The 24,871-nt window shown below is 57.9% G+C and overlaps 1 protein-coding gene across 7 annotated transcripts in view; it reads right to left on the bottom strand.

Annotated features, from left to right (window-relative positions):
- NAV1 (neuron navigator 1) overlaps nucleotides 1–24,871 on the bottom strand; it is a 191,854-nt gene that overhangs the window by 52,555 nt on the left and 114,428 nt on the right. For 6 of the 7 annotated variants that reach the window (XM_044942578.2, XM_025285236.3, XM_044942574.2 and 3 more), the window contains 2 exons: nucleotides 23,896–23,998; nucleotides 20,313–20,678 (listed from right to left, as the gene is read on the bottom strand). In XM_044942578.2, the coding sequence (XP_044798513.2) occupies nucleotides 20,313–20,678; nucleotides 23,896–23,998 (469 nt within the window). Of the gene's footprint in view, nucleotides 1–381; nucleotides 531–20,312; nucleotides 20,679–23,895; nucleotides 23,999–24,871 lie in introns of those variants that run through there. The other variant, XM_045165643.1, reaches the window with a different exon arrangement.

Raw genomic sequence — 24,871 nt, 5'->3', positions numbered from 1 at the left:
AACCCCGCCCCCACCTCGGGTCTCAGCCCGCACTTCCACCACCTCCCCTGAGCCCAAGGGACCCCCAGAGCTTCCGGGGCCGGGATCGAAGCTCCCCTCCTCCCACTGCCCAGGTCCCAGCGCACTGCAGGAGCCCCGCAAGTCCGGTCCAGTCGTGCTACGGTCCCACTCCAACCGGTCCCAGGGACGCACGCCCAGCCTCCCTTCCGAAACCCCTCCGCACGCGCACCTCTACCCCGGGGCCAACAGGCCAAACGCTCCGGAGCCAGGGGCCCAGGTGGCGCTGCGTGCTTCCGATCGGAGCCGCGAGGGTGGCCAGGACGCCCTCCTGGAGGACCCCAGCCCACGGCGCGGGGCCGCGTCGCGAGCCGGGGCGCTTACCTGCGGGGGAACTTGGTTCTGCCCGCCCGGGGCAGCGGCAGCTGCAGCATCCTCCCGGCGCCGCGGCCCGCGGCCGGCACCCAGCAGGAACAGCGCGTCGCCCGGCGGGCCGCCGAGGTCTGAGCGCGGCCACGCGGACTGCTGGGGACCCGGGCCGGCCCGCGCCCTCCTCCCCCACCCGCCCGCCTCGCGGCTCCGGCGGCACTTAAAGCGACAGAGCCTCATTTCCCGTCGCCGCCGCGGGTCCCCAGCCCCGGCTGCGGGCGGGCCCTTTAACACCCGGAGCAGGTAGACAAAGAGCCGCGGCGGCGCGGCCGTTCAGGGGCCCCGGGGCCGAGAGCTGCATGGTGGCTGGGGTTGCGGCGGCCACTGGAGCGGCTGCGGTCACACCCCCCAGGGCCCCCTCACACCTGCTGCGGTCACCCCTCCCAGGCCACCCCCCTCCCCCACGCCGGCTGCGGTCACACCTCCCAGCGTCCCCCCCCCCCCCCCGGGCGTCCCCAACGCCGGCTGCGGGTCACACCCCCCAGGCACCCCCACACCCGCTGCAGTCACACCTCCCGGTGGCCCCCAGCGCCGGCTGCGGGTCACAAGCCCTCCGTCCCCGCCAGGATGGCAGCAGGTAAATCCTGGCTCTTCTGGAACTGTGCTGGCAGACTGGTGCGCAGGGGGGCACTGCGTCCAGAACCTGGACCCTCCCCAGAGGCTTTCTCCAAATCCCCTCCCTGACTCTTTCCAAGCTTTTAAATCAGTTCCAGTAAGAGTACAGCGCCTAAAACAAGGTCTGCAGATATTACAGTGAAAAAGAGGAAACAGTTTCCTTTTTTCTCTAGCCCTTTTCTGAGCTCCTTTTTCACTTTAACTGATTCTTGACCTGTAGTTGGTAATGGAGCCTAAGCGGATATGTAAATTATATCCTGTACCTTTTGCTGTGTTCAGTCGTTCAGGTGTGTCCAGCTGTTTGTGACCCCATGGACTGCTCCACACTAGGATTCCCTGTCCTTCACCGTCTCCCGGAGTTTGCTCAAACTCATATCCACTGAGTTGATGATGCCGTCCAACCATCGTCTTCTATCATCCCCTTCCCCTCCTGTCCTCAATGTTTTCCAGCATCAACCTTTTCCAATGAGTTGGCTCTTCGCATCAGGTGGCCAAAGGATTAGAGCTTCAGCTTCAGTATCAGTCCTTCCAGTGAATATTCAGGGTTGATTTCCTTTAAGATTGACTGGGTTAATCTCTTTGCAGTCCAAGACTCTCTAAAGAGTCTTCAACACCACAGTTTTAAGATATCAATTCTTCGGCGCTCAGCCTTTTTTATTGTCCAACTCTCACATCAGTATATGACTAGTAGAAAAGCCATTAGTTCAGTTCAGTTGCTCAGTCATGTCTGACTCTTTGTAACCCCATGGACTGCAGCACGCCAGGCCTCCCTGTCCATCATGAACTCCTGGAGCTTGCTTAAACTCGTCCATCCATCAGGTCGGTGATGCCATCCAACCATCTCATCCTCTGTCCTCCCCTTTTCCTACTGTCTTTAATCTTTCCCAGGTTCAGGGTCTTTTCCAATGAGTCAGTTCCTCGAATCAGGTGGTCAAAGTATTGGAGTTTCAGCTTCAGCATCAGTGTGTCCAATGAATATTCAGGACTGATTTCCTTTAGGATGGACTGGTTGGAACTCCTTGCAGTCCAAGGGACTCTCAAGAGTCTTCTCCAACACCACAGCTCAAAAGCAACAATTCTTCGGCATTCAGCTTTCTTTATGGTCCAACTCTCACATCCATACATGACTACTGGAAAAACCATAGCTTTGACTAGACGGACCTTTGTCAACAAAGTTTCTTTCAAGGAGCAAGTATCTTTTAATCTCATGGCTGTAGTCACTATCTGTAGTGATTCTATGCTATGCTAAGTCACTTCAGTCGTGTCCGACTCTGTGCGACCCCATAGACGGCAGCCCACCAGGCTCCCCTGTCCCTGGGATTCTCCAGGCAAGAACACTGGAGTGGGGTGCCATTTCCTTCTCCAATGCATGAAAGTGAAAAGTGAAAGTGAAGTCACTCAGTCGTGTCCGACCCTTAGCAACCCCATGGACTGCAGCCTACCAGGCTCCTCCATCCATGGGATTTTTCAGGCAAGAGTACTAGAGTGGGGTGCCATTGCCTTCTGGAGCCCCCCAAAATAAAGTCTCTTTGTCAACAAAGTTTCTTTCAAGGAGCAAGCATCTTTTAATCTCATGGCTGTAGTCACTATCTGTAGTGATTCTGGAGCCCCCAAAAATAAAGTCTCTCAGTTTCCATTGTTTCCCTATCTATTTGCCATGAAGTGATGGGACCGGATGGCATGATCTTTGTTTTTTGAATGTTGAGTTTCAAACCAGCTTTTTCACTCTCCTCTTTCACTTTCATCAAGAGGATCTTTAGAATAGCATTCAGTTCAGTTTAGTTCACTCAGTCATGTCCAACTCTTTGCAACCCCATGAATCACAGCACACCAGGCCTCCCTGTCCAACACCAACTCCCGGAGTTCACTCAGACTCATGTCCATCGAGTCAGTGATGCCATCCAGCCATCTCATCCTCTGTCATCCCCTTCTCCTCGTGTCCCCAATCCCTCCCAGCATCAGGGTCTTTTCCAATGAGCCAACTCTTCCCGTGAGGTGGCCAAAGTATTGGGAGTTTCAGCTTTACCATTAGTTTTTCCAATGAACACCCAGGACTGATCTCCTTCAGAATGGACTGGTTGGATCTCTTTGCAGTCCAAGGGACTCTCAAGAGTCTTCTCCAACGCCACAGTTCAAAAGCATCAATTCTTCGGCACTCAGCCTTCTTCACAGTCCAACTATCACATCCATACGTGACTACTGGAAAAACCATAGCCTTGACTAGACTGACCTTTGTTGACAGGGTTATATCTCTGCTTTTTAATATGCTATCTAGTTTGGTCATAACTTTCCTTCCAAGGAGTAAGTGTCTTTTAATCTGCAGTGATTTTGGAGCCCCCAAAATTAAAGTTTGACACTGTTTCCACTGTTTCCCCATCTATTTCCCATGAAGTGATGGGACCAGATGCCATGATCTTCGTTTTCTGAATGTTGAGCTTTAAGCCAACTTTTTCACTCTCCTCTTTCATCAAGAGGCTTTTTAGTTCCTCTTCACTTTCTGCCATAAGGGTGGTGTCATCTGCATATCTGAGGTTATTGGTATTTCTCCCAGCAATCTTGATTCCAGCTTGTGCTTCATCCAGCCCAGCGTTTCTCATGATGTACTCTACATATAAGTTAAATAAGTTAAATAAGCAGGGTGATAATATACAGCGTTGACATACTCCTTTCCCAATTTGAAACCAGTCCATTGTTCCATAAACTGATTCTAACTGTTGCTTCTTGACCAGCATACAGATTTTCAGGAGGCAGGTCAGGTAGTCTGGTATTCCCGTCTCTTGAAGAATTTTCCACCATTTGTTGTGATCCACACAGTCCAAGGCTTTGGTGTAGTCAATGAAGCAGAAGCAGATGTTCTTCTGGAATTCTCTTGCTTTTTCTATGATCCAACAGATATTGGCAATTCGATCTCTGGTTCCTCTGCCTTTTCTAAATCCAGCTTGAACATTTGGAAGTTCACAGTTTATGTACTGCTGAAGACTGGCTTGGAGAATTTTGAGCATTACTTTGCTAGTGTGTAAGATGAGTGCAATTGTGCAGTAGTTTGAGCATTCTTTGGCATTGCCTTTCTTTGGGATTGGAATGAAAACTGACCTTTTCCAGTCCTGTGGTCATGGCTGAGTTTCCAAATTTGCTGGCATATTGAGTGCAGCACTTTAACAGGAGAACTTTTGTAGGCAAAGTAACGTCTCTGCTTTTTAATACACTGTCTAGGTTTCTTATTGCCTAGACAGCATACCTATCGCCCTCAAGCTCTGCCTGACCTCCATTCTGCACCTGTTATATTTAACTCTGTGCTAATCACATCCTGTGTTTACAGCACTCTCTTTGCAGACCACCCCTTGTAGTTCATCTGTATTTTTTTTTTTTTTTTTTGGCCTTACAGAAAGAAGGCCACAGTAAAATTCACCAAAGACAATGGACCCAACTACTGGGCTACCTGTCGCTGGCCTAGGTGTATTTTTGAAACAATGCAAGAGGAAGAATACAAGATCCTTACACCTTTGCTCCTAATCACCCACCCCTGACTGCGAGCCCTCATCTAGATAATCTCCCAGATTCCTCATGGAGGGGGCACCTTTCTTGAAGCATGAGCCTGCTGTCTCAGCTGAGGATTAAAGCCACCTTTCTGTTTTCTCCAAACTCTGTCTCTCTATTTTTTTATTCAGCTTTGGTAGGCAGAGAAAGCCAAAAGTTTTGGCGGCATCACAGAGGATGCTGAGGGGGTGAACGGCACCCGAGTGCAAGTACCAGAGGCCTCTCAGGAGAGTGCAGAGTGGGTGACCACGAAGTGGGGGGCCTCGCTTCCTCCAGCATGGGGTTGGGGGGCATGCGTATTGGGGTTGACTGTGGGGAGAAAGAACAGCTCACACAGTGCAAGTGTCTGTGCCTTCATCCAGGGGGCATTTTCAGTTGACAGATCAGGAAGAAAAGGATCGCAAGATGTGAAGATTTTCATGCAGAGTAAGAAAAGAAGTGGGGTCCAGTAGCAGGGAATTCCTGGTAACTTAACCCCAGTGGTGAGGAATCAGGGGTTGCTAGAGGAGAAGGGGCTGCGCCCCAACCTCCGCTTCTGGTTCATCCTGCTTCTGAGAGGCGCTGAGTGTGGAAGGTAAGGTCTGTTCCAACCCCAAAGTGACCTGAGCAAACAGGGCAGCCTGTGTATTAGGAAGGGACAGGTTATATCTTCAGTTTCTTAAATCAACAGAAACAGCACCAGCAATGATGCTTTTTTAAAGCCCCAAGGGACTGAGTTAAGATGACGGAGAACCAGAGCATCTGTATCTCTGGGTCTGAGGGCTCAGGTGACAGCGTGTAGAGACCCGGGCCAGTGCTCCGGAGGCCCCTCACCGCCTGGCCTGTGGCTTTACGGCCTTAGGGCTTCCCTGGTGGCTCAGATGGTAAAGACTCTCTGCCTGCAATGCAGGAGACAGGGTTAGATTCCTGAGTTGGGAAGCTCCCCTGGAGGAGGGCGTGGCAACCCACTCCAGTATTCCTGCCTGGAGAATCCCATGGACAGACGAGTGTGGTGGGCTACAGTCCATGGAGTCGCAAAGAGTCGGACAGGGCTGAGTGAGCACACACAGGGCCGAGGAGCCCTTCCCCGCTTCCCGCCCTCAGGAAGGTGCGGACGGGCTGTGAGACCCGAGGGTTGGATCACTGGTCCGGCTCCAGTCCCGAGCGCCCAAGCCTCTCACCTGGAGCTGCAGCTCTGCTGCCCGAGCGGTGGGGACCTCGCCTAGGGGACTCTGTCCTGGGTCCCTGAACAGTCCTGCTGGGAGGGGGCTGTTTCTGAGGGTGCAGACACTGGTCAAGTTTTCCAGATACGCTTTGTGTCCAAAGGGGAGTGAGGGGCTGCAGGGAGCCCAGTACCAAGCCCTCAGTGTCCCCTAGCATGCGGGGGGTGGGTTTTCATTCCCTTTACTCTCTCTGGGGGATCTGGGTGGTGAGATTTAGGAAAGGGCCAACAGGTCCCAGGCTGAGTGGCTCTGGGGGGAATCACAGCAAGGTGGGCTCTGCAGCAGCATCGCCCACCTCGCTCGGGGGCTGGTGTCCCCGGGGCAGACTCCCAGCCAGCACCCCATCTTCACCCCTACCCTAAATGGAGGGTCAGGGGGACGGATCTTCCATGCTGGGCCGGCCTGGGTCATCTGGGAACAGCTTAGGGGAGTGCACCGAGAGGACTCCTCTTGAGCCTCACCAGCATGGAATGCCACCAGCAGGGGATGTTTTCCTTCAGGCCTAGCTGTGAATTCTCCCTAAGGTTTCCTCCTCCATACTTCCTGGCAGGGCCTGGAGGCAGGAAGAGGAAGCTAAACGGTAAGGCACAGGGGTTACCTGGAGGGTGGGAAGGTTCCCAGTCACCCCCTCCCCCAACCCAGTGACGCCCCTCAAGCCCAGAGCTGTGGGCTTCCCCCCACCTTGCACCTCAGCTGCCCACCCTCCAATGACGCTCCTCAAGCCCAGAGCCGTCGGCTTCGCCCCACCTCGCACCTCAGCTGCCCACCCTCCAATGACGCCCCTCAAGCCCAGAGCCATGGGCTTCGCCCCACCTCGCACCTCAGCCGCCCCCCTCCCTTGGGCCTCCGCAGCCCCTGCATTTCACCCCCACGGCCGCAGGGCGCTGACCAGAAACAGAGCTGGTCAGCCTGCCGCTCAGCCCGGGGAGGGGTCGCAGCTCTCTGAGCTCCCCTTGCCCAGGAGAACTGTGGGCTAGAGCAGGGGTCTGCAGCCTCCAGGATCTAGTGCCTTAAGGCCTGAGGCGGAGCTGGCCTAACAGTGACAGAAATACAGTGCACAGAAAACGGTCCGTGCCTGACTCACCCTGAAACCACCCCGCCGTCCACCCGTCTATGGACAAGCCCGTCTGCCACAAAACTGGTCCCCAGTGCCAAAAAGGTTGGGGCCCGTCAGGCTGGGGGACCTGTAACCCCCTCCTCCTTGGGCCTGGTTCCTGCCAGAACCCAACAGAACAGCCCTCTCTCTTCTTCAAAGAGGAAGGTGGGCTGCAGGAGGGGCCACCCTCCTCCACCTTCACCCCCATCCTGAGGCAGAGGCCGGTGAGGACCGCTCCCTGCAGGCTCGGCTCCCTAAGCAATGAGCCCGCAGATTAGCATCCACTCTTTTCCGCCAGCCGGTCACTGGGTCTGTGGGCACTGTGGGTGACTGGCTGCAAGTGCTGTCTGGGGTCTTTCGTGAAGACAGGAGTCACGGTCTCCGTGTGGGCACCCTGGCCTCACCCGCTGTGGGGGATGGCGGCACACCTGCCTTGAGAACGGGGGGGCACAGGTGCAACTGAGCTCTGCTTTCCGGGTCCCAGTCTGGGGTGGGATGGAGGCGAGCCACCTGCTGACAGGGAGGTGTTTTTCCAGAAAAAAAACCAGCCGCAGAGGAAAGGACCCAATCACCTCCTCCTCACAGAGCCCTCGGGAGCCAGGGTCCCGTGAGTCCCCGTGCCGGGCTCCTGGGTCCTTGGTGGACTTTCTGTCTCAGGTCAGGGAGGCCTGAGCTCTCAGGGCCATGCATGACCCTACGAGCTCTCCGCCCGGCACCCAGCGGGCTGTCCCGGCCTCCACCCCCTCCAGGTCCCCTGGGGGGATGTTCTCTACGCCCCCCCACCCCAGGGGCAGCTTCTCTGCCCGCCCTTGTCCTCGTGGGGAGGGCCGGGGGTCTCAAGAAGGGCAAGCGGGCTGCTCAGAGCCCTCCCGCAGACCAGGCCGCCAGGCTCGGAGGGAAGGGGGGACGAAGAGTGGCCGTGATGGGCCTGGAATTGGCAGCCCGGGACCAGGCCGAGACGTCCCCGCAGCAGTGAACGAGCCAGCTGGGGGCGAGGGTCCGCTCCCAGCTGTGTGCTGCTCCCCAAATATTTACACAACTTCTGAGGAGGCCGGCCATCCCGCCACCCCACAGCTGGGAGAGGCGGCGCCCTGCCAGAGCACACACAGTGGGCGACTGTTCCACGTCTTCCCAAATGTCAGCGTCTCTGTGGCTCCAAGAGCGCAGGACGGACGGCGCGGTGGTGACGGAGCCGGCAGGAGCTGCTCCCCATGAGGGCCTGCGGACCCTCAGCTGCCCGAGCAGATACGATGCGAGTGTGTGTGTTTGTGTGTGAGTGTGCACGTGACAATGCATGTGTATATGTGAGTGTGAGTGTGCACACGTGTGAGGGTGCATGCATGTACGTGACAGTGTGTGTGAGTGTGCGTGCATGTGACAGTGTATGCGTGTGAGTGTGCACATGTGTGTGTGCATGTTTGCATGTGATGGTGTCAGTGTATGTGTGCATGTGCTCATGTGAGTGTGTGTGTGCAAGTGTGTGCATGGATGCACATGACTGTGTGACTGTGTGTGCACACGTGTGTGCATGTATGCATGTGACAGTGTCAGCGTGTGTCTGTGTGTGTGAGTATGCACACGTTTGTGTGCACATATGCACATTGCAGTGTGTGTGTGACTGTGCACACGTGTGTGTGCGTGTGTGCATGTGACAGTGTCAGTGTGTGTATGTGTGCGTTTGTGTGTGCTCATGTGTGTGAGTGTGTGTACCAGTGTGAGATCCCTGAGGACAGAGCACTGGTTTCAGGATGACTGAAGCTCCCGCTGCCCCAGGTTCCCCGTTTCTGAGCTGCATCTTCAATCTCACCCAGGCCAAGAAGGTGCTAGAAATGCCTGTCTCCTCTCACCCCCAGCCTTGCTCACCACCTCTGCCTCCTCCCCTGCCCCTGCTCAAGCCAAGTGACCCCCACAGCTTCCGTCCCAGCCCCGTCTCAGACCCTCTGCAACACAAGACAGATCAGGTGGCGCCTCCGCCGGGAGCCTGCCTGTGGCTGCCCCCACCTGCATACTGGCCCCTGGCTCCCCCGACCTCATTTCTGTCCACAGTCTGTTCTGTTTAATCTGCTTCAGCCACACTGACCTCCCTGCAGTCCCTGAACATGTGCTCGCTCTTACCCCAGGGCCTTTGCATATGTTCTTCTGGACAGTTTTCCCTGACGTGCTCTCCAGCAGCCCGCGTTCATCGCTCTGCCCTCCCCTGCTTCATCTTCCCCTACAGTGCACAGTGCCGCCTGACCTACCGGGGTCGCCTGTTGGCTTGTTTGCCATCTCTCTTTTGTGCACGAGTTTAAGAATGATGACTTCTCCCTGCTGTGTCCCCCAAGTGCCCCACTGACCGTGGAACAAGCAGCTTGAGGAGGGCGGTGCCACCCTCTCCTTTTGGATGGTGAAGCTTAAGGCATCATCCAGGCTCACGCAGGCAGCAGCGACCAACTGAGAAGAAACCGGGGCGGGAGGCCTCCGGAGGTGCCACCGAGGTCGCCAGCCTCCCAAGAACAGGAAAGTAACCACAGGGACCGGAGGAGACACAAGAGACAGGACAGCTGCGGCCGCCCAGACCGTGGGGCTGCCTTCTCAGAGCTGGGAAGAGTGGGACCTCACACGGGAACCTCCGGGCAAGGCTAAGCACAGGCTCGGGGCGGCCATGGGGGAGGGTGACAGGTGGCCGGCCCTCCTCTTCTAATGACACTCGGCAGAAAGACCGTGTCCTGGAAGCTGCTGCTGTCTCAAGTCCCACACCCGGGCCTGTCCGCGTGGCTGCAGCCACAGAGACGGTGTCACTCCCGAACGGCCCCTGGTCATTGGACACACAAGGGCTCAGCCAGAAGCCAGATGAGGAGGCTAAGAGATGGAAAACATGGCCAGTGAGAAAGTGGCCAAGAAACAGGCTTGATGGGGCCGGGGGAGCGATCAGGAGAGGAGGGCGGCAGCTCCGGTGGGGCCGCGTCCCTGCCTCTGGCAGGAGAGGCTGCACTGGGAAGACGGTGCAGGGCGCATGGCAGACGCTCTTCATGCGAGCTGGCCAAGGTGGGCAGGGCGGCAGGCTATGAGACCCTGGTTCCTCCCGCTCTCTGAGCTGGACAGTCCCCTGCACCTCTCCGAGACTCCCTGGCCTGTCTGGGTGCCATCCCCTTCCCCGGCCAGCAGGGCCTGTGCACACACAGCCTCTTTGTACCCAGCCCCACACACCGCGTCTGGATGGCTCTCACCTGCATCCCCGGCTGCCCATCATGAAGGCACCAGACCTGGCATCAGCCTGTCCACCCGTCTCTCCGAGCCCTGTCCTGTGTGTTCACGGGTGCCAGTCCGTCCTGCACAGCCGCCTGCCTGTGGTCTCTGGACCTGGCTCGTTCTGCCTGTTTTTCAAACCCAGACCTTCATGCATCTGCCTGCACTGGTCCATCATCCCTGACATGCGGCCGAGAGCCTCTGGAGGCAGCCCATTCACAGCTTAGCGGGTGAGTGCCCGGCCTGGCTGGCCGGCCCTCCTTCAGCCACCATGAATGGTGCTTTGCTGCCTGGCCAGAGACATCTGATAGCCCAGAGACCAGAGGGGCCCGTCTCAAGCATCCTGGGACAGCACAGCCTCTGGGCCCCAGTCAGCAGAGCTGGACTCACAGGGTGGGCGCTCCTCTGCCCTGAGCTCCCCGCAGTGGTTGCTCTGTGGTTTGCGAAGCGCAACCCCATCCTTGCAGACGGAGCAGTCGCTCAGGGGTATCGAGGAAGCCTCCCACAGGGACCCCTTGGCCCGCCAATGGCCGCCTGCTGGTGCCCAGGAGCTCTGACTGCAGCAGCAGGAAGGCCTGTGGTCGCCGCTGCCAAGCTTAGGGCCCCAGCACGGCGCACGGAGGAAGAGGCCCCAGGGGCAGAGGGAGGAGGTAGGTGAGCCGGAACTGGCAGGGGACCGTGAGGCGGGGAAGGGGCTGTGTGGGTCAGAGGCCTGGTTCTGCTCTGGTACCGCCACTTTCAAGCTGTGAGCTCCTGGCGAGCCGGGGAGGCCGAGTCCCAATTTCCTCTCTTTTGTCCTGGGAAGTTAGTTAGCGTTAGTCACTCAGTCGTGTCTGACTCTGCGACCCCATGGACTCTAGCCGCCCCCAGCTCCTCTGTCCGTGGGATTCTCCAGGCAAGAATACTGGAGTGGGTTGCCATTCCCTTCCCCAGGGGATCTTCCCGACTCAGGGATCGAGCCCAGGTCTTCTGCAGCCAGATTTTCTTTACCATCTGAGCCACCAGGGAAGCCTAAAATTAGGAAAAAGAATACCCTAATTCACAGTCATTAAGATTAAATAAGATGGTGTTTTGTAAACCACACATGCTATGCAATTGTTAAAGAATTATAAAACAGCACAAGTTACTTCAGTAAAAATTATACACACAAGTTCCAGGAAGACCCAGAGCTGAACAGCATCATGGTGCAATGGGGTGCATTTGGGGAGGCTTCAGGTGAGAGGTGTGCCTGGAAAAGACAGTGAGTGACCAGGCATCACCCGGTCAGGAAGGAGAGCTCCCTCTGCAGATGACCTTCAGACTTTCACGGCTTCTATTTTCGAGTGGCCGACCAAGAGGAGGGAGGGAGGTGACATTTGCTGCACGCCTGCTGTTTACCAAGCACGTCATTACAACATATTCCAGAACATCCTCACCACAACTCTATTCCTGTTTGACCATCCCCACGAGGATGGACGGCAGCCTTCCCAAAGCCTCAGAGATGGGGTCTGGACCTCCTCCTAACTTGGGCCCCTTCTGTAATACCAGACGGCACGGACTGTCCAGGCACTCTGTGAGCCCAGCGAGCTCATCCCAGAGCAGAAGGCATCAGAGAAAGGGGGAGGCTGAGGGTGAAAGAGGAGAGACAGGCGGACAGGCAGGCTGGTGGGGATGAGCCCATCCCTCTCAACAGCTGCCGTAGCCCTTGTCCATCTTGACTGTCAATGAGCTTGTATGTCCGCAAACTCAAGGAAAGCCCAGCAGCTCAACTGTAGGTCACAGGACACACTGAGGGGCCCTCCTCAGCCTGCATCCGTTGCCCTGGCAACCAGCACACATCCAGCTGCCTCTCTCGAGTACCTGGCTCACTCCAGCCTTCCAGTGACCTTGTTGGGTCCGCACAGACTCGGTGACCCCGATGAACCCCACACAGACTCAGCAGTGCTTTCACTGTTCTCTTTTAGGAATTATGGGTGTTTTGAAAGCCAGCAGCTCTCTAAAGCCACCCCTCCTTCCCAGCAGACTGAGGGATCTGACTCCACAGCCTCTTCTCTTCCCGTCTTCCCTCTTCATCACTGATGCTGCCCAAGCCGCCCCCACACCCTCCCTGCAGTGGCTGCTCCCTGGAGCACAGACAGAGCCCCTCTGCAGGCATCCGTGATGCTCGGCCTTTGTGGGGCAGTGGGAAACACCGGGATGCCCCACCCCCTAGCCCTCTGCGCGGGCACACCCTCCCCCAGGACCCCCAAGTCCAGCTACCACAGCGGCGACCCCCACAGGACAAGTCCTGCACTGCCTTCCTTTTCTCCCCAACCCACTTCCCCACCCCTGTCAGGGCTTTCTGGAATTGTCTCCGAAATAAACCGCTTGTACTCAAACCTCGTCTCGAGTTCTGTTTCTGGGGACCCCGTCCAGGACACGCTTCATGTACACACGTGCACGCTCAAGGCACGGGCAGCCCTGTCGTGGCAGAAAGGGGCCACGGCCACGTGTGTAGTGCGTGGTGCAACCAGTTCGCTACAGCTGCAAGCTGGCCCCGTGGCCAGGGTTTCCAAGCCACACGAGGGCAGCACGTGAACAGGGAGGAGCGCTCAGGACGCAGTCGTCCCGCTTCCTCAGCGTGTCACGTTCCCTCTGAGGCTCAGAAACATCACCTTCAAGAGTGAAGGTCAGCACACACTTCCAAAAGCCGTCCTGTATTTCAGAAGGTGCCTGTGACTGCTGACGGCCACCAGCTCGCTACTGTCAGTCACCAAACAGCTAACATCTAACACTCATTGTATACGAAGTAAGCGTACTCTCTAATTCAGTCCTCGCATGAGCCTTACAGACCAGGCGTGACCATTGCTGCCTTTTCCAGCCGAGGGAACTCAGACAAATGGAGAGCGGGCCCCCAGCTCAAGACAAGAGCCGGGCCCCGTCCGGCCCTGAGCCGGCTCCACACCGCTCGGCAACCCCACCAGCCGCCACGGGCCCGAGCTGGCCCATGCTGGCAAGCCTGCTCACAAAGACCGGCTTATTTAACTACACACCATAGGACGAAAAGAACATCAAGACGCTGTCAAAAAACAAAACAAGGTTACCCCGAACAACAGTTTAAGCCCAAACTCGAACTCAGGTGGTAGGTTTCAGAAAGCTTACCCAGACACAGTAACAGCTCCTCATAGAGCCAGAGACCACCAGTCAGGTGAACAGAGCAGTTGCTGGGACTAGAGTAAATACGTTGCAGACCAACAGCTCTTTACACTTTTTAAAGAACACTTTTCTCTTTTCCACCTGACCCTCCCAAGACACAACTGATGGCCCTCTTACACACGAACAAACTGAGACGCAGAGGGGCCGGGGGCTGCTTGGGGCCGCAGAGCAAGCTAGCCGGGCTCAGGGCAGAGTCCAGAGGCCCAGAGGCCCCTTTGCCTGCACCCAGAGGCTGCCAGCTGAGGCCACGTGCACGAGTCTGCAGGCGACTACGTCCCGCCAGGTGTCACCCCACAGAGACGCAGCCCCCGTCCACGTCTCATTTCGTCTCCTGCTAGGGACACAGCAGGCAGCCCATTCCTTCCAGGTGTGACACCCTGCAAGGGCAGAATCGGCTTCCCTCCTGAACCTGAATGCTGGGTCCTCCCTGGGACAGCCTCAGCCTCTGCCCCAATCCTGGGTTCCACAGGCACAGGCCGGGCTGAGGGCCCCGGTCTACGGGCGGGATGCCCGCCGGGAAACTGGAGGCAGGCCGAGCAGGACGAGCCTGCTCCCGGCGAGTCACACGGCAGATCCGCCTCCTTCCCAACAAACCCGGCAGATGCGGTGCCTGCAGGAGGATGCGGTCACTGGGGAGGGTGTCTTGGGATCTGGAGCCCAGCAAGTGGCGCCCCTTCCTGGGAGGGGGCCACTGAGTCCCAGGCCGCTTTGCAAGGCAGGAGGGCTTCTTTAAGGCTTGGGCGCCTGCGTCTGGAAGCCAAGAGCCAGTCTGGAGGAGGCCAGGGCCCACGGTTTATGTTATGTGACATTTTTCAAAGTCAGGCAGTTTAGTGCCAAGGACACGAATGTAATCTGTCCCTAGGCCCCGAGCACCACTCAAGAGGACAAGCTGGGGGTGTGAGGAGGGACATGGGAGGGACAGCAGCCACCACCCGGGGCGGGGACCACCCAGCCCCGGAGACACACTGTCCCTGGCACACCGCAGGGCTCAGTCTAAGGCTCTGCGGCCTGGGTCTCTGGAGTGTGGTCTTGCAGGGCTGCTGAGACCAATCTACAGCACGCGAAGGGCTCCTGAGAAGGTGTGAGAGGCAGCGCTGCTGCTGATCAGCTGGGTCTCCCATCTGCCTCCCCAGACCAGCGTTCACACAGACGGACGTGGAGACAGCGAGAGGCACGTCCACATCCAAGGCGGGAGGGCACACACGGCCTGTGCACACACACACACATATGCACACATGGCCCATATACACGAATGCACACACATGCCCATACACACATGAACACATACACACATAGCCCATACACAACATGCACACACACACAGCCCATACACAACATGCACACACACGCACACACACGCACAGCCCATACACACATGCACACACACGCACACACAGCCCATACACACATGCACACACACGCACACACAGCCCATACACACATGCACACACACGCACACACAGCCCATACACAACATGCACACACACGCACACACACCCCATATACAACATGCACACACACACAGCCCATACACACACGCACACACACACCATACACAACATGCACACACATGCACACACACCCCATACACAACATGCACACACACACACATGCACACACACACATGCACACACAGCTCATACACAACATGCACACATACACATGCACACACAGCCCACACACAACATGCACACACACGCACACACACCCCATATACAACATGCACACACACGCACACACAGCCCATATACACACATGCACACCCAGAGCACACACGCACACCCCGTACCCGGAGCCTGCTTTCCCCTCCACAGGTGCCGCCGCTCCCCCTCCAGCTTCAACCCTGGGGGCCACGGATGGCTGTGGAGCTCATCTCCTTCCTTAGATGAAATCCTAGACCTTCCTACTTTCAGAAAAGAAAATTCCTTTTCTCTTCTCGGGGGCAGAAATGTCCCGCACCGTCACTGAGGACAGGGCCAGGCCGGCGCTGTCCACGGCGCTGTGTTCTGGGCATCATCCCAGCAGGACCACGGCAGGCAGGTCAGTCCAGGTGCCCGGTGTTAAGGGGTTGTTGACGACCTGCTTGCACAGGGGGGTGATGAGAACAACAGGGAGCTGGAAATCTGGGTCATTTCAGGAAGTACTGAAATGAATGAGCTTGTCTTTGTCTGGAGAAGAGACTCTGAGCTAGCCTTGAGAACACGACAAATGTCTGGAAGGAGGCTTCCACTCGGTCCTTCTTTCTCAGATGACAGCATCCGAGTCACTGGGCAGAAGTGACGCAGACGTCAGGGGACACTTAGACGCTTGTTTTTCATCTTACTCTATTTGCAGGTGAATAAGCCCCCCATCAGGCTTCCTGGTGGTAAAGAACCTGCCTGCCAACACAGAAGATGAGAGTTCCATCCGTCAGTGGGGAAGATGCCCTGGAGGAGGTCACGGCAACCCACTCCAACATTCTTGCCTGGAGAGGCCCGCGGACAGGGGAGCCTGGTGGGCTACAGTCCATGGGGTCACAAAGAGTCGGACATGACTGAAGTAACTGGGACGCACGCACAAGCCCCCTGTCACTGCGCCCATGCAAATCAAGGCTGAGAGAGGCTGTTGGGATTACTATGCAGAAGATTTCTTAACTTAAAGGGAAGACGAACTAGCCCCAAATCACTGAGAAGTGTCAGAAAAATACGGCTTCCTGAGTAGCAGAGAATCTGCTGTGGTAGGCAGGGCGGGAGACATGGAGTCTGTATTTTTTAAAAGCCTTAGTCGTGATAAAACTCTTGGAGAGAAACATTGGGGAAAGGGTTCAGGACAGTGGATTTGGCAATAATTTCTTGGCTATGACATCCACAGGCAGGCAATAAGAGAAACAGTAGATAAACTGGACTTGATCAAAATGAAAACTTTCATGCATTAAAGAACACCATCAAGAGAAAGAAAAGGCAACCCACAGAATGGGAGAAAATGTGTGCAAATCACATCATGTGTCTGATGAGAGATCAATATCCAGAATATATAAAGGACTCCTACAACTCAACCAGAACAACCGAACGGCCTAACTAAAAAATGGACAGAGGGCCTGGACAAACACTTCTCTGAAGAAGACATGAAAATGGCTAAGAAACACGAGACAAGATGTTCAGCATCTCTAGTCATTAGGGAAATACAGATTAAAGCCACAGTGAGACACTGCTTCCCACCCATCAGGAGGACTGTTATTAAAAAACAAACACATAGAAAATAACAACTGTGGGCAAGGAAGTTGAGTAATTATAACCCTTGCACATCGCTGGTGGGAATGTAAAATGGTGCAGCTGCTGTGGAAAACAGTACGGTAATTCCTCAAAAAATTAAACGGAACTATCCAGCAATACCACCACTGTGAATACACCCCATAGAATCGAAAGCAGATTCTCAAGCAGATATTTGCACACCCTTGTCCATAGCAAGCTATTCATAATAGCCAGAAGTAGAAGCAACCCAAATGCACATCGATGGGTAAATGGATAAGCTAAATGTGGTGTGTATACACAGTGGAACATTATTTGGCCCTGAAAAGGAAGGAAATTCTGGCGCCTGCTGTGGATGAACCTTGAGGACCTACCGCTGAGTGACATAAGCCAATCAGAAAAAGGCACACACGGTGTGAGCCCACTTCTGTGAGGCTCCTAGAGTAGCCGGGCTCCTAGAGACAGGAAGTGGAGGGGCAGGGGCCGGGGAGGGCGAGGGAGTGAGCATCTCACGTGCGCAGAGCTTCAGTCTGGGAAGATGAAAAGAGTCCCGGGGATGAACATTGGTGATGGTGACACGGTAATCCGAATGGAATTAATGCCACTGAACTCTTAAACGTGGTTAAGATATTCGCCATACAAAAAGACACATTTTACCACAATTGTTTAAATACTTGACTTTAAGTACACAGTGGTTTTGGCAACTGCATTCCCTTTCGTCATCCTGGTTTGCTGAGCTTCAGTTTGAAGACTCTGCCTTCCCTGAGCTCAGCTGGATGCACAACCCGGGAAAGGACAGGGCATTTGGATGGAGTGGGGGTGGGATCTGACTCAGGGCTGAACGCGAACTTGGCAAGAGCTCCAGGTGGACGGCCCCCAGCAGGTAACTGCAGGCACCAGGAAAGCCTGGGGGTCCCCGCTGTCCGCAGCTCACCCGGACGGCTCATGGCAGCTATCGGCCGGCGGGAGGGGGCAGCCTCACCTGTCCCGCTGGCCCTGTGCTGGGGCTTTGGAGAGGCAGGAAGTGAATGACCATGGGCAGGGGCCAACGGGGAGATGAGGAGTAGCCGCTGGGAGCAGAGAACAGCTCTGCCCGTTTTATGCGTAGGAAAAGCGGTTTCCTCAGAAGCAGGGCGCTTGGTAAGTTACCAAACCTGGATGGGAACTGCAGCGGGGGAGGGAGGGCCAAGGAGAGGCTGGCAAGCGTGGCTCAGGTTTGCTGGAACCCAGGACACCTCGATTCTAGCTTTCTAGAAAAAAACAACCCTTAACTGTGAAAACTCGTAACTGAGAAGCAACCGCTTACATTAAAATTACTGAGGAACATAAACGGACTCCCCTCAACTCGGACTGCTCAAGGGCACTGAGGGCCTGCTGTGCTCGCCGGGCTGGCGGGGCAGTGAGCGCTGGGGCTCCCTGTAACGGGCTTTGAGCGCGGCTGCGGACTGCAGCCTAACCGCAGCAGCCTCCGTGAAGCTATCCTGGCTCCAGCACTGCAGGGCACAGTGAGGTCCGCCCGGTGGGTATCGCCCCGGACACTCTGCACCCCTGGGAACCGCAGGCGTCCCTGGACTGTGGGGAGAGTGAACCCAGGGAGGGAGGGTCCCGCACATGGATTCCAGGCATACACGCCGTCCAGGGGCAGAGAACAAAGACAGGGTGCTCGAGGGTGGGTAAGGGCGTCTTCCCGGCTCCCATCCCCCATCTGTGTCCCCAGGAATGGCCGGCTGCTGACACGTCGGTCCTTGCTGCCAACCCCGGCGGGGTTCTGCGGGACCGCCCGGTCCCCGGGGGGTGAGTCTGGGTCCCGCAGACGGCAAGAGTCCCTACTGACCTTTGGAGAGGGCGTTTTAACAATGATAGGAATAATAGTAACAATAATAGGAATAATGGCAATAAATACGAGCTAACGTGTATTGGGGCTTCCCTGGTAGCTCAGACGGTAAAGCATCTGCCTACAATGCAGGAGATCTGGGTTCAATCCCTGGGTCGGGAAGATCCCCTGGAGAAGGAAATGGCAACCCACTCCAATACTCTCGCCTGGAAAATCCCATGGACCAAGGAGCCTGGTAGGCTACAGTCCATGGGGTCGCAAAGATTCGGACACGACTGAGCGACTTCAGTTCACTCCAACGAGTATTGAGCATTTACGAAGAGCCAGGAGCTATTCCAAACACCTCCTGTGAGGAAAGCACTTAACCTTCAAAGTCACCATGGCACAGGTTCTACAATCATCTGCACTGAGCAGAGACAAACTGAAGCCTAGAGAGGTTAAGGGACTTGTCCAAGTTCACACAGCCAGTCAGCTGCTGGGGTGCCATCGCCAGCCTCAGACTGGGCTCTCTCCCAGGGCAGGGGCCTGGCCAGGGAGTGCTCTGCATGGCCCCTGTGTGCTTGGGGCGCCGACTCTCCTGCCTCTGTCTGGTGTGGGGGGCCCTGCAGGTGGGGCCCTGGTCCTTCCCACACAGCAGGGCTTTCAGAGCCCTCAGCCCCAAGGCTTGTGCTTTTGACCTGTCCAGCTGGGTGCTGTCAGGGGGCAGGACAGGACACTTTCTCAGAGAAGAAGGGCTTCCTGGGGCAGGGATCAGGCTCCCGGTGGCCCAGCACACCCTCCGTGCCCAGGAGGAGCTGGACAGTCATCTCGGGTCCCAGCCCCGGGCTGGCCAATGGGAGTGTGAGGTCGGCTGGCCCCTGGGACTTACAGGCAGTAAACAGCCCCGTTGGTGAGTCAGCTGTTTTGTTTCAAAGCAGCCTGTCAGCCCAAAGGGCCCTGCCAGGCCCTCCCAGTACAGCCCCGGGGTGGGGAGCAGTGGATGGCCCGGACCTCAGCTACTTCCCACTCTCCTCCAGTTCAATCTGTTTACTGGGGAGAGGTGGTCCCCAGGGGTCGGGGAGGGGCCCTGCAGCCTCCTGTGTCACGGGTGAGGGGGGGCGGAGCCAGTCAGGGGTGGGGGTGGCAGGTGGGCGGATGGGGGTGCCGGATGTGGGGTGTGTGTGGGGGTGCCCGAGAGCCTCCAGGAGCGCCCTGGGTTCTGGGAGCCCCCGGCTTGAACACCGAGACCCCAGCACCCCTCTCCTCCTGCCCTCTCCCCTTGTGTTCCAGACTGCTCCCCCGCCTCTCTGTCCAAGTTACTCCACGAACCAAACGGCTTTACCAGGGCAGAAAGAGACAAGAGGAAGAAGGCGGGAAAGAAGGGCTCTCGACAGGCTCTGTTGGATAGACGTTGCAGCGTGGGCAGAGGTTTGCAGGAGAAACCAGGGGAGGGAGGGCGCCAGGGCTGGGCCTGGCGGAGGCAGCGGAGATAGTGCTGCGCCCGGGGCCAGGGCTGCCAACAAACGCGTTGGCCTCTCTTCCAGCGGCCTTTCGGGGGACGGGTCGCTGTCACCGTGACTCTCCAGGCCCACACGCAGCCGCGGAGCCACTGGCCGGTGGGGGCGGAGACCAGGAGGGCGGGGCGAGGCAGAGTGACAGCTGCAGGGACTAGTGATGCGGCGCCCTCGCTGACCAATCAGCTCCCCCAGACGCCAGCCCCCTCGTCGCCCCCTCGGCTGCCCGGGACCAGCACGCGGTCCTCGACCTTGGCAGCCCCGGCCCCGGGCCGAGGTTCATCCGCCCTACGGGGGTCCATGCGCCGGGCTGTCGGCGGTCCCCTCGGCCTCCCTGGGCTATTCGCTCCTCCGCGGTCCCCGTGAACCGTCCCCCGCACCTCCTCCACCCCCCCATCCCCCGCCCCCGGGGTCCACCCGCCCTTCCCACGTCCGATCTCCGGACTGCCCACCTCCCAGCGGCCCGCAGGCCACCCCTACCCAGTGGTGATGTCGTCGTCCTCCGTCATGGTCTTGCCCATGAGGTCGCTGTCGCTCATGTAGCCGGACTTGAGGTCCACGTCTTCCGAGTCCAGGGACTCGACCAGCTCCAGGCGCGAGATGTGGCCGAGCTTGCTCGGGGAGCGCATGGGCATGGTGTGCGCGTAGTGCGCGCGCTCCCCGTGCATGTACCAGGCAGGTGGCCCCTCCGAGCGGCAGCTGCCGCCCACCGACGGCGCATCCCCGGCCTGCAGCCGCGGGCTGGACTGGCCGTAGCGCCAGGAAAGGGGTGACGAGCGGTTGGACAGACTGGACACGCTGCGGGGGTTGGCATCATCACTGTCATAGCAAGTCATCTCCAGGGAGCTGGGCAGGCAGAAAGGCACTGGTTACCCTCCGGCCCTGCGCGGAGCCCGGAGCACTGTCCTCAGGCACCGCGTGGTGCCTCCCTCCCCACTCCTGCCCCAGCACCCCCCCACCCCCACGCCCGGCCTCCAGGCGGCCTCTCAGGGTGTAGGCCCTGCTACACGTCAGCTCAGGTGTCAAAGGAAGAGGCTAGTGGGCAGAAGGGAAGGGATCCCGTCCACGGTCGAGGGCACAGATTTTGTAATATGACCCGTTTGACTGCTCTACTTAATAGATAATGAGCCAGATTCCTCATCAACTTTCCTGAGTCTCCATCTCCTCATCTGTCAAATGGAGATGAAACTATAACAGCTACTTCATCATATATAGATTCAGAAGGACCACATGCAAGTGCCTGGTATGTAGAAGGTGCCCAGTAAACCCGTGCGGCAGGGTGGGAGGGGTCACGCAAGAGTAGAAGGCCTCGATCATCCACTCTGCTCAGAGCGTCCAGCACCTCTTTTCTGTTATGAGCTCAGGTTGAGCCGGATGGTGGTCCCTGTGGAAGCCCTGTGGGTGCGCAGGGACCTGATGGCAGGGTGGTCAGTGAGCAGGCTTCCCGGCCTGGTTGCTGCCCGGCGTCTCCCCTTGGGCCCTCCTGCCGGCCTTGCCATGCCTTGCACGCTTTGTCTCTCTAATGACGCAGAGCTTGGGGAGCATGGAAGTTCCCTGAAGGGGGCGCCTATGGTCCTGAGAGGTGGCCGGCCTCACTCCTGCTGCTCGGGTCAGACGAGCAAGCAGGAGGATTCTCTGCCTGAGACTCGGGACTGGGCCTCACGCAGTAAGGACTTGATAAAAACAAGCTGCCGTGTCAAGGAGACTAGGAGAGAAGGAAGAGGGCGTGACAGTCCTGGTTGGGATGGGCGCTCTAGGGAAGCCTGTTTACAGGGCAAACTTGGCACCAAGAGCGGCTGTGCCCCCGGTTCTGTTCTCCTGGCAGTGCGGTGAGGGGGCAGCCCTGACCCCACCGCTCATCTTTATCCCAAACATACCTCCAGACACTTCTGAGTCAGTGGCCGAAACTCTAGCTCAAACCTGGGTCCCTGATTTCCAGTCCCAGATCCCACCTTCCAGTCTTGCTCCTCTCTGGGGAGGACGTGTGTGGGGTGGACGGCGTGATGGGCCGGAGCGGGCTGGGGGTGGCCGGGGGGCAGTCTCACTTCCTCTGCAGCCCCAGCCCCCTGACCCAGACTCTCTCCTTGTGGGGGAATCGAGCCAGAGAAATAGGGGAAGTAGCACGGGCGGAAAGGTTTCCAAAAAGGAACTAAACTACAGGCAGCCTGTGACTCCAGGGTGAAAATCGCCTTGCTGGGCGTGCTCACTGGGCCGTGAGCTCCTCCAGGACACAGCCCGTGTCTGTCCTGGGAGCTGCGCCCCTGACTCGCTGGATGCAGAAGCACCCTGATCAGCCTGGGCGAGTCTGGCACGTGGCCCCTTCTCCCCAGCCTCTCGCTGCTCCTCCTCTAACCAGGCCTTGTGTGCACATCCTGTCCACTCCCAGGGCCAAGGGAGGGCTGACTGATGTAAAGCGTTTGGTACAAGAGCCATCAAAGCTGAGGGAGTCATTGTTTTGGCTATCAGAGTGTGCACCAGGAATAACATAAACCAAAGGCTCAGGGGGGAAGTGGCTCTGGGTCCACAGTAAACAGAAGGGTGGCTTCAGGGCTCTTGGTTCCTTTCCCATAGAGGGAGACGAGCCAGAGGCCCAGGCGCTGCCCTCTAACTGGTCAACTTTACACACGAGGCCTTCCTGTTCCCCTGCAGAAAGCAGCAAGGCCTGCACGGGGTCAAGCTGCCTTCGTGTGGGGGTCGGGCGTGGGGACAGGAGACGGGGGCTGCTGCCCTTGCCCTGCGGGTGAGTCACCTGGGGTGTGACCCCTCAGGAGCAGAGCGCGTGGGCCTTCTTTGGCATGGGGCTGGCAGGCAAGGTGGGGCTGAGCTGTTCCAACAACTTCCCTGGCTGGGGAAGGAGGGCATCCAAGACTTAATCCACTGGGTCCTCAAAACGGTGAGAGGAGTCGAGCCAGACCCCTGTCCCACGTGGGTTCTTGCTTAGGGCTGGGAGGGCTGGAGACGGATGTACAGGGTCCCAGAGCCTCCCAGAGCCCACATCCACTTTCTTCTCAGCCCTCCTCATCACATTCCTTCAGCAGTTAGAATCCTGCTGGCTCGAGCAGAGGTAGTCACAGAGACAGCAAGCTCTGCTTATCACGGGAAATGTTTCAGATGTCTGGGAGCGATGTGCTGAGTGTCCCAGGCGGGGGATGGGGTAGGGCTGGGGAGGAGCGTGGGAAGGAGGGACAAGAGGATCTCAGCAAGGGAGCTGGGAGCCACTGAGGCCAGACTCAGCTCCCCTTCACAGTCACCACCTCCCCACGAGGACGGCATGGCTGGGAAGTGATGAGTCCTCTGTCACTGGAGGTATGTAAGTTTGGTTTGCATATAAGTTGGCCACACACCTGGGTCAGGAGAAGTCCTTCTCCCACTGCCCATTTGCTCTCATTTTCCAATCCCAGGAGGTGGGGAGGAACCGACTCTTCTCTACCTTCCTGCTCCACACCCCCAGGATTTCTCAATCCTGGCGGCTTGCCCCCTACCCCAGGGTGTAGCCCGGCCCTCTGTCCCCCTTGGAGCTGACAGCATGAGCTCATCTGGGCAGCCCCAGGAGCCAGTGCAGGAAATTCTGAGTCATGCCGAGCCTGGGGCCAGGACACCAGGGCAGAGAGAGGCGCGGCAGGAGGGTGGGGGCGCGGCAGGAGGGCGGGGGTGCCCCGCACGGTGGGGCTGCAAGGGCTCGTGAGGGGCAGGAGGAGGGTGTCCGCACGGCGCGGAGGCTGGGCCGCTTGCCGGCTGAGGGGGCAAGAAGGCTGCTGCATGTCAGGAAGGGCACGTGGAAGCTTCAGCACAGGGAGAGGAAGGGAGTGAGCAAGCCCTTGAGACAACGGGGAAGTGGACACCCAGGAGGGCGTGGAGGAGGGCAGTCATGGCCTGAGCCGCGTGCTGGCTCCTCCTTCCACCCATCCAGTGAGGCTCCAGCCTGACGAGATGAAGTCAAAGTGTCCAGCAGAAGCCAACGCCAGGCAAGGGCGCGCTCCCCCCATGGACTCGGTGCATGCTGCCCCGGCCCAGGTGGGGGGCCCGCCCTCCACAGAGGGAAGGAGGGGCAGTGGGCTCTTACCTGTGAGTCACCTGGGACCCTCGAAGGCTGGACATGGTTTCCTCCAGGTTCTGGCGCAGATCCAGGACATTCTGCACGGTCCTCTTTCTCTGGGACTCAGGGTCTGGAGGGAGGAGAGGAGCTGGGTGAGTGGGGAGGACTTACTGCTGAGTTGGAGGTGGCCAGAGGCTGCATCCCTGGATGGGTCCTGGGACATGACTGCCTTTCAGGCCTTCCTAAGGGCCTGGGACACGCCCTTGAGCCCCTGAGGTCCCAGCCCTGGAAGGGACAGGGGCACCAGCCTTCAGTGTCCTCCCAGACACCCACAGGACCAACCTGGCCCACATCACTTTGGGGGGCCCTGTAGGCAAATGCACCGCACTCCAGTACTCTTGCCTGGAAAATCCCATGGACAGAGGGGCCTGGTGGGCTGCAGTCCATGGGGTCGCTAGGAGTCGGACACGACTAAGCGACTTCACTTTCACTTTTCACTTTCATGCATTGGAGAAGGAAATGGCAACCCACTCCAGTGTTCTTGCCAGGAGAATCCCAGGGATGGGGAAGCCTGGTGGGCTGCAGTCTATGGAGTTGCACAGAGTCGGACACAACTGAAGCAACTTAGCAGCAGCAGCTTCTCCTAGCAGAGGTTCCAGACCAGGCCCCTGTAGTTGGGGTTAGCTGGAACATCTGCCCAATACCCAGCCCGCCGTGGTGCATGGATTGGTGTTTCACCCTGGCTCTTGGAGGCAGGGGTGCCCGGATGTGTGGTGTTGGCCAGTCTCCGGGGCAGAAATACTCTGCAAGGGTGCTGTGATGTCACTGAGCCCAGAGCCAGGGAGTGGTGCTAGGGGTCGGCGCTGGGAGCTGGTGGGAGCTGGCATCAGGCCCTGGCTGGGAGCACCTGCAGGGGCCGTCGGCGTGCAGGGCCCCGGAGATGCTGGTGGGGAGGGGCGGTGAGCAGCCGCGGGAAGGCTGGGCATGCAGACCCCAGGCCAGA

Source organism: Bubalus bubalis, chromosome 5 (genome assembly GCF_019923935.1).
Source record: "Bubalus bubalis isolate 160015118507 breed Murrah chromosome 5, NDDB_SH_1, whole genome shotgun sequence".
NCBI lineage: Eukaryota > Metazoa > Chordata > Mammalia > Artiodactyla > Bovidae > Bubalus > Bubalus bubalis.
Note: the sequence above shows the minus strand (reverse complement) of the source record. Positions and strands in the feature narration are given on the sequence as shown.